Here is a 9,093-nt window from a genome sequence, read left to right on the forward strand (position 1 = left end):
TTAAAGTATTTAAAAGACTTATCTCCTCATTTTTTACTCTGAGTTTACAGTCTGGGAGGGGGGCGAGATCTTCTCTCCCCTCTTTGAGCCATCAATTTATTTTAAATCTTTTCTGAGTAAAAATCTTTATGATGTAACAATATGAAAGTTTGCACATAAGAGATCTTATCCCATTTACCTGGCCTTTGGCAAAAAACAATTCTGATTAGTCATTGACTTATAGGTATAAGTTGACCAGTCAGTTAAAATGCGACCTAATAGATTCTCTGATGGGATTGAGAATGAGCTGCCAATTTCAAAACAGAAACAAAACAGCACCTAAAGCAAAGACAAAGCCTCAAAAAAATTAGTACTCTCAAAATAAATCCTCTAAAAGGAGGGACTGGGACATTAGCACAAATGACCTCCACAAGGTCTAATTGGCAGAATGCCCAGATGATAAAGACAGAGGATTCCCTGTGTGAACAAAACAGCAAAGAGCAAACTATGTCCTTAAAAGATAAGGAAGCAAGCAGAGACCAACTGTAGCCAAAGTTTCATTTTAGGCAGACAAGAGCTCTCAGAGAGCTCCCAAACAGAACAGACAGATGAGAACTCTCAAACAGAAGAAATATTCAAAACCCAGAAATCCATAAAGCAGAACACCAAAAGTGCACTCTGAACCTCACACCGGAGAACAGAGATTTTTCTTAGTCACTGATCTCTGCCTACTGCCATGCGGGACCTACTGATTCTGACAGAATCCCAGATGGCTCAAAAAACCCAAGTGGCAGGGAAGGTCCCTGCCCTGGTTGTGTACATCAGGGACTTACCCAGATTGGAGTCCATTGACTCCTCAGAGATCCCTTTCCTTTCACCAGCAAAGCATTTAAAGGCAGCTGTTGCCTTGAGAGGGAGAGCAGGGAGAGTGCCTGAGATAAAGAACTTTAGGCAGCTGCTGGGAAGTTCCTGCAGTCCCTGCCGTGGGGTCAGCCTGACACAGGTAGCTGGGACCCCAGCCTAGACAGTCCAGGTCCTATGGGGGTCCACACTGTCCCATCTGGGGTGCCAAAACTCTAACTGATTATTGGTCTGGCTTCCTGTCAATTCAAAAGCCAATACTCAAGAAGCAGATACTAATTAATGTAAAGAAAAGTGGTTTTATTCTGTGGCTTTGAGATGAGAGTCTCCCATCTTCCAGGTTGCTGGCACCTGAATAAAAACACTTTCCTTGACATCAGCACCTGCCTCTTGAGTATAAGGTTTTCAAAGTGTCAGGCAGCCAAAACTGCATTCTGTTACAAAGCTGCTGCCATCAGTCTTATCAACAACAGCAATTTCTGGAGAAATAAGATGCCGGGGGCAGAGGGGAGGAGATGATGGTGACAGTGATGAGTGCCTCTGTGTGCCCCCACATAAAGGTGCAGGCACTGAACTACCAGGACTTTCAGGACAACCAAGGTGTATAAGCTCCCACATGGGATCATAAGACCAGTGTCAGACTAGGAATCTGAAAGAATGTGAAACACTCAGAAAAAAGTGGAAAAACACAGTCACTAGGCAGAAAGAAACATCTGAGGTCAGGGAAGGTGAGACTCCACATGGAAACTCTAGCTACTGGTGCTGCAAGTCCTGTACATCACACTTTGTATATGGAATCTGGCTTCCCCACAGAGCAGGCACTAAATACTAACAGTTGAATGGTGGTTGTATGGCGCCATCTGAATACCTGCTATGTTCAGTTATGTAGCCAAAAATTGTTCAAGTGGTTCATGTTTTTTTATTGGTATCACTTCTCTCTCCTTTTTCAATCTAAATTTCCTTCTCCAAAAGTACTTACACCTTGAAATTTGGGGGTATTAAATCCTATAGGTAAAATTTTGCTGTTCTGAAGAGGCTTTACTCCCCTTCATATACCACTTAAATATTGTCAGGCTCTCAAAACACCCTTTATCAGACTGTTGGAGAACTGCATGTTCAGCATTACCTAATTTCCTCATAAATCTCTTGCCTTTTAATCAGCTAAGTGGCTATCTGCTAAATTTCCCTGATTTATTGACATTTTATGAGGGCTGAGGGTATGTCCAGATACTAAGTGATTAAATGTGGATGAAAATGGCACATCACCATAATAATGATAGAAAAGGGAGTCGTGACTAGGCATACGTAAGACCTCAGAGACGAATGTAGGCAGCTTCTTAAAAGGGCAGGCTCCAGAGTTGAGGAGAAAACTGCACTATCAAGCTAGTTTTTACACAAAAATCTACCCAATTCTTCTCACTAGAGATGCATTCTCATTTGCTGGCTCAGCAGTTCCATAAGAACCACGGCCCCCTCCAAATTCACTGTTTCAGAGAAGCAGTGGTGAACTGTAAGCTTCTAGCTAAGCTGAAAGGAATCCTGGATTGTTTTCACATTAGCCACCACTGTGTGACTTGCAAAGAAGGATGTTTCCATTTTCTTCAGGACTTCCATTCTTCATGTGCTAACCATGGGCGATCCCTGCCAAGGACAGTCATCATGACACTTTTCTTCATTCATTCATTTATTCATTTTTTCCCTAAGTGAATTTATTGATGTAAACAGAGCATGTTGAGAGATTCCAGGGAACAGCAGACTATGGCTGGTACATTGGTTTTAATTCAAAAAAGGATTTGTGATGCCAATTGCTTTGGTGGACAGCAGCTTGATGGAAGGGCAAGAAAAATATAAAGACTCCCTGGTGACACCCCTTGGACCTGGTGACCTGGTCTCACTCTGTACACTCTGTACAGGAAAGCCGAGCTAGCAAAGCAGAACCAATAGCAGCAGTTAAAAACCAGACCAGAGCTCTGCAGTCGTTCTGCCACCAGGGACACTCTAGGCTCTCGGCCACAACGAGCAACAGGTGCGCATGTGTCCCTGGTCACCTGGCTCCACCACTGGACATCAAAGACAGGATCATTTCATGGCACTACAGATCTGAAAAAATAAAAATCTCAGCTAGAAGGAATGCCCAATGTGGAGAGCGTGAGAGGACAGAGTGGGGGCTGTCTGGGGCTCCAGAGGCAGACACCCTGATTGCAGGTCACCCGGGGGATGCATGGTGCCCCCTTGGTAATGAGGCAGGGTTGCTGAGAGGCCTGCTGCCCATGCCCAGGGCCTGGCTGGACTGCAGACCAAAACCTGGCTGTGAACAGGAAAGGCCCCTCCACTCCTCCTTCCTTCTGAATGCTTTACACGGAATTGCCTTAATTTGCACTTCCCTTTGGTTTGAGTCAAAAAGAAGAGGGAGAGGGAAAAACACACACAACGCTTTTTGTCACTTGTCCAAAACTGAAAAAAAAAGGTGACAGTGGGCATCATGTGTGTTGGCAAATACCCCCCAGGCCTGATGTGCGTCACCCCACTGAGTGCAAAGCTCAGCACTCCTGGAACCATCACTGGCCTTTGGGGGCCTCATTTCTGCAGTAGGAGAGGCAGACAGGCTTTGCAGTGGAATTTTAGTTATGTCATGTCCCAATGACAGAGGCTCACCATACTGGTCACTTACTGTTGATGGTCACGTTGTGTCCGTCTTTCTCTCCAGATACACAATGCATGTGCCAGTTCCACAGACGTCACAGGAAAAATAGCAAATTCTTGACTTATTCCACCTCCAACGTTTTAAAAGTTCAGACAGTTACTAAAGTAAACAATTTCTCAATTGTATTCTGGTGGCCCTGGGCCCAGCAGCCACCACGGGAGTGGTGGGGGAGAAAGGGCTCGGCCGACTATGGGGCTCACTGAGGATGGGCACAGTCAGCTTGGCTGAGCTAGGCTCAGAGGAAGGCAATGTGTTCCTCTTCGGAAGAACACATCAGAAGAAGCTGGTCTTCTGCTGGTCTGGCATGATTTTGACTCCCTGGTTGCTCCCCTGGGGGCTGTTGCCTTCCAACTTTTTGTCCATTGTGTCTCTGGAGAGTGAAAAATGTGTTCTCCACATTGATGTTGGCCTTTGCACCAGTCTCCATGAACTTGATTTCATAATCTAGGGCCAGCTTCCCTCCCAGTTCCTTGGACACTTGTCTCTGTTGTTGAAGTCACACTTGTTCCCAAGTATCATCTTCTCAACATCTGCAGAGGCATGCTCCTCAGTATTTCAAATCCAGTTCCAGATGTTGTCAAAGGTGATACTGTAGACCAGTACAATGTCCACTGTGCCCCCGTGGTAGGCATAACACCCTCTTTTAAAACAAAGCACTGACTTAACAGGACATTATATTGGCTCCATAAAAATGAAAGATTATTGTCACAGGTCTTCATTATAACTGTTAAAGCGCCACCTACTGGAAACATCTCTCATAATACATATCAATTCTCTGTGAGTTGCTGGTATCAGAAAGGTGAGAAATATTAGTTACCTGTTCACAAAAGAGAATCTAGCTTCAAAACGCAAGTAGTGAAAATGGCACCAGCAAACCCTCTCTTCTTACAGTGTTACCACAGTCCAATTGCATAACGTATTACCTCTATACAACACTAGGAAACACTACTGAGCAGGGGCTTTCTTTTATTAATAGCATAAATACCTACAAAAAATACTGAAAAATGAATATTGTTCTAAAGGGCAGAAAAGGAATTTTACAGGAGGTTCTCTACTTAAGAACATGTTGTGTCTCAGAAGCTTGTGTATAAGCCAGATGTTTAAAAGCACATTGTCCAGGCTGGTTAACTAATGCACAGTCTTTATAAACTTATTTAAACCAGGTTGCCTTAGGGTACTAAGGTTATTTAGTTGCTGAATCCAACTCCTAGCATTGCTTCCCTGGAACACTGAAGCCTGACGTCTGACTTGGGATGCCCAGATTGGAGCTGCTTTGCCCCCTCCCGTGGGAGCAGGCGAGGGCAAACACTAGGATTAAGGGGGACGAGTGGAAAGAGCAGAGCAAGGTCAGCTAGCTTACTACCTACATGTGCCTGCATAAAAGGCTTTCCTTTAGGTCAGTGTCCCTTTAAATGTTCTGAACTTGGACCAAAGACAAAGTTCACTTAATAAACACCCAACAAACGAGACAACCATAGGACTAGAAAGATGATAAAAGGCTGTTGTTGACCTTGAAGAGCTCAACCTGTGGTGAGGAGGGGCAGTTAAACGGCAAGCACTTCGGTAAGAACCACAAGGAGGATGTCAACAAGAACCCTAGGAGCTTAAGCGAGGGGGACCCGGGCCGGGCAGCCTGAGAAAGCTTCAGAGAAGAGATGGCATTTGAGCTCAACCTCGACAGACATGTGGGATGTTGTCCCCTGGACCTCCCTACATCATCATCACTATCCCTAGATATACAGCTTTATTCTTTAGTAAGGTATTTTAAGAAATAATCTGTTTCTTAATCAAACTGAAAGTCTTCCCCAAAAATGCCAAACATTTTAACATAACCTTTTTTCACTGATTGACAGTTGTTATTGGTAGGAGGTGAAAAACCAAATATCCATTTTACTGGCTTCAGAGAATGAGAGGTTATTTCACTCTAGAAGAAAAAAAGAGAATTTTAAAATGTTTATTCTGGCAAATATTCTGCAAGCTCACTCTGAATTTCCTTTTATCCCAGTGTAGTCCCAAAAAGATAGGTTTATTTCGCCTTACAGAAGACATGACTCTGAAAAGGTGGATGTGAAGAAATCTTGAATTGTCATTCAAAACCAGCAAGGGAACTAGGTAATCCAAGAAACCACACAGTCCATGTATTTTCATGAAATCAAAATCTTTTAATAATATGAACACTTAACTTCAATTTGTTATATTTTTACCAAAAAGAAATTTACATAGAGGTTTTTTAAAGTGGTATACTGATCGTTGACATTATAACGATGCTACCTATTAACACTTTCATTGAAGAAATGTCGTAAAAATCTCATGGCACATAAATATTTGGTAGGATGTAGTGCCTTACCCTCTGTTTACTAGGAGAGAGCGTTCCTGGGTTCACCGCCCTCCACCCCGATGCTTCCCTGGCACTCACACTTGTACTCCACGATTCCTCCGGTGCTGCCCCACCCACTTCCCTGCCCTACACAACCGGTCCCCGGACCTCACCTGGGGCTCGCGGACAATGGCTTGCTGCCTCAGAGGGACAAAACGCAGAAGCCTCTAACTGAGGCGGCCTACTCGAAAACCACCCTGGACGGCCCCCACTCTTGACCACCCAGCACAGCCCAGAGAGCCTGCTCTCAGCCGTGTCCTGCGGCTGCCTCCTGTGTGGGTATCTGCCCCACCCCGTTTGCCCACCAGTGTCTCTGAAACCCCAAATGGGGGCTCCCACCTTGTCTCCTGACACTGGCAAATAGTGGTCCTACAACATACAAAAACGCAATCCTAACGTGGGCTTCTGCTTGATCTTGGTATTTTTACTTTTGATACATTATTTTGTATTCCATTGTAAAATCTAAACACTGGATCCAATCCAATGCTACAGAGTGTTTAAGTCATAATTTTCCAAGCGTCCCCTCAGCAGTCAGCGAGCTCTGCTTTCTCCCGTAGCAGCGCCCCGCTTCCCAGGAAGCCTCCGATGTCCGTGCACATCTTCTCCTCCAGCTACAAGACCGCAGAGTGGGTCTCCTGGAGGTTCTCCTCAAGCTTCAGTCCCAAGTTGTCGATTCCAATGACGGTAACTGGGGGTACGCTGGTCTCGGCCGGCTCCGCCGTGCGCGTGGGGGTGGAGCAGAACAGAATAAACCCCGCCATGATGATGGTGAAAGACAGGATGTAGAGCCCGGAGAACTAGGAGGAGAGAACAGCTGTGGGTGATGCTCCCTCACATACACCTCTTTGCAGCTGCCTTGTGCCAAAACCCTTCTATGTGTATATACTGGTGAATGCCTGGTTTCGGACATCACGTGGCACATCAGCCAACTGGCTCCTTACATCTCTAGGAAATGGAACTTTTGCCTTTTTCTGTGACAAGCTAGCCGCACCCCACCTCACAAGTAGTCCCACTTAATTAAGAAAATAAAAGGTCAGTATGGATACCATGGAAGGGCTCAATTCAGACCCAAGGCACAGCTTACAATATTGGTATGAAACAGAGGAACCCAGGACCTAAGATAAAATATGGATGTACAGACAGGACACCTTGTGACCAACCCCTCACATATGCTATGCCAATAAAATCCACTTTGTTAAAATTTAATAAATTATCTTGTTTCTGTAGGCAAGTGTTACATAGTAAAATTTATGGTGGACTGGGCAGATTCAGATGTTTATAGCTGGAAAGAGCCTTGGACAGCATTTTTTTCAGAAGAGTCTGAAGCCCAAAGAGGTTACTGGCACAAGGTCCAGTTGGACAACCACAAAGAGTGGAGCCTGGCGAGACCGATAATAAGCAAGAGTCCATTCCGACAGACACACCATGAGGATGGATGGGGTTCCTGCTGACCTCTCCAACCTGCCCTTTCTTTAGGGCTGAAAACAGTCACCCGGAACAAAATGCAATGAAGACAGAATTCTAATTCTAATTACTGAAAAATAACATTCTGACATACTGCAAAGTTTAAATAGATAATAAGTACTCTGTACATTTGCTCTTATTTGAATTGAGAATCCATGTAAAAGTTCAACTATTAAGGAAATTAATATTTATTTTTAACAGCAAGAAAAATAACACACAGAGAATAGGGAAAGACTGATCAAGAAGGGTATAGTAAAGGTTAGGGAAACTATGTAGCATAATGATATGTGATTTCCATGATCATTTATATTTTTCCCTTTGAACAAGAAACACAGTTTATAAGTGGTTCTGCTAAACTGAATTTAAAATTAAGAATGGAGCATGCTACTTTATTCAAGCCAATAAATATTTTTAAAGTAGCTTAGATTTCATAGTATGACCAATAAAAAGATTTCTAATCAGGGGGTAACAAAGAAAAATAATAACAAAACAGAATGTGTTGGAGAAGAGAAAGATAAGAAAGAAAGAGGGAGGAAAAAGCAAAATACACTTCCAAAGCCAGAAGGAAAAAAATAATAGGTTTTTGAAATGGGTATGAAGTAGACTGCTGGTCATCTCCGGCTGTGGACTTCTGTGGGTCCGCACTGGCTTTGACGTGTTAATATTTTACAGGTGCTCAATTATTTCTCCACCTAAACCTTTCAAACTCCTTAAGGAATGGAATAACCACAGCCCTTCCTAAGGCCGAAAAGCCTCCACTGGATTCAGTGGTGATGCAAAGCCAGTGTTAATGTCAAGCTGAGCAACACAATTAATTTCCTACTACTGGCTTTAATTCTTCGATACAATAATCAGCACAGTGGCCAATACGTAGCTCATGTTTAATAATGTTTATTTGTTGGGGTGGGGGAGATTCAGAGAATATTAGAGGAAACCCTAAACTTTTTAAGTCACTATTATGAAAGTTAATCATGCTTTTTTATAAAATGCTCACTGTTATCTGTGGGAAAACCTATATAACTTACTCAAAAAATGTCTTGTTTGGTTTGATGGTTTTAAATATTCTGGAAAAGAAACGTTTCTTATCCCTCTTAAGAAGGCAGGCGATTAAATTGAGGCACCTTTATTAGAAGGGAGAGATTGTGAGCGGGTGAGGTAAAGTCTCCTGAATCAGACATTCTTTAACTTTTTTCTTTTTAAAAAATTCTATCCTTGTGCCTGGATCTATACAGAAGGTTTCTGTGGCCACTCTGTTCAACAGGTATCTACTCAAGATCAATTCCAAAGGAGGCAGAGTCTGGCACAGATGAGTATAGGGAATTTGAAACCTCTTTTTCAACAGTCTGTTTCAAAAAACCCAGAGACAGTTATTTTAGACACTACAATTTTAAAAACCGGTGTTATATTGGACTTATGATTCTATCTTTAAAAACTACTTTTAAAATGCTAGGTATCTTCTTTATGTGCTTCTCTATGCTTCTTTATGCTTAGTTTTCCAGCTCTGTAATTTACTTTGAAAATCACAGCAGACCTGCTCTTTGCTCTGTGTCTTGAAATGACCTTTGACCAAAAGCGATAAAATCTGATCTGATTAAGAGGGAGCTGCTAGACGTGCAGAGCCAAGGAAACATAAAGCAAAACAACTAGAAAGGAATTTACAGTACATAGTCTTCAATTCTGAGAATAGTTTAAGGTCATGTGGCCGAAA

The 9,093-nt window shown here is 43.1% G+C and overlaps 1 protein-coding gene across 1 annotated transcript in view; it reads right to left on the reverse strand.

Annotated features, from left to right (window-relative positions):
* Positions 1-6,532: 6,532 nt before the first annotated feature.
* The window catches only part of SLC35F2 (solute carrier family 35 member F2), a 52,548-nt gene continuing 49,987 nt past the window's right edge, over positions 6,533-9,093 (reverse strand). Inside the window, exon 8 of the mRNA XM_054592575.1 lies at positions 6,533-6,718. Coding sequence (XP_054448550.1) covers positions 6,533-6,718 — 186 coding nt within the window. The remainder of the gene's footprint in view (positions 6,719-9,093) is intronic.

Source organism: Pteronotus mesoamericanus, unplaced genomic scaffold (genome assembly GCF_021234165.1).
Source record: "Pteronotus mesoamericanus isolate MK-2021 breed Mesoamerican mustached bat unplaced genomic scaffold, CSHL_Meso_final scaffold_36, whole genome shotgun sequence".
Taxonomy (NCBI): Eukaryota; Metazoa; Chordata; class Mammalia; order Chiroptera; family Mormoopidae; genus Pteronotus; species Pteronotus mesoamericanus.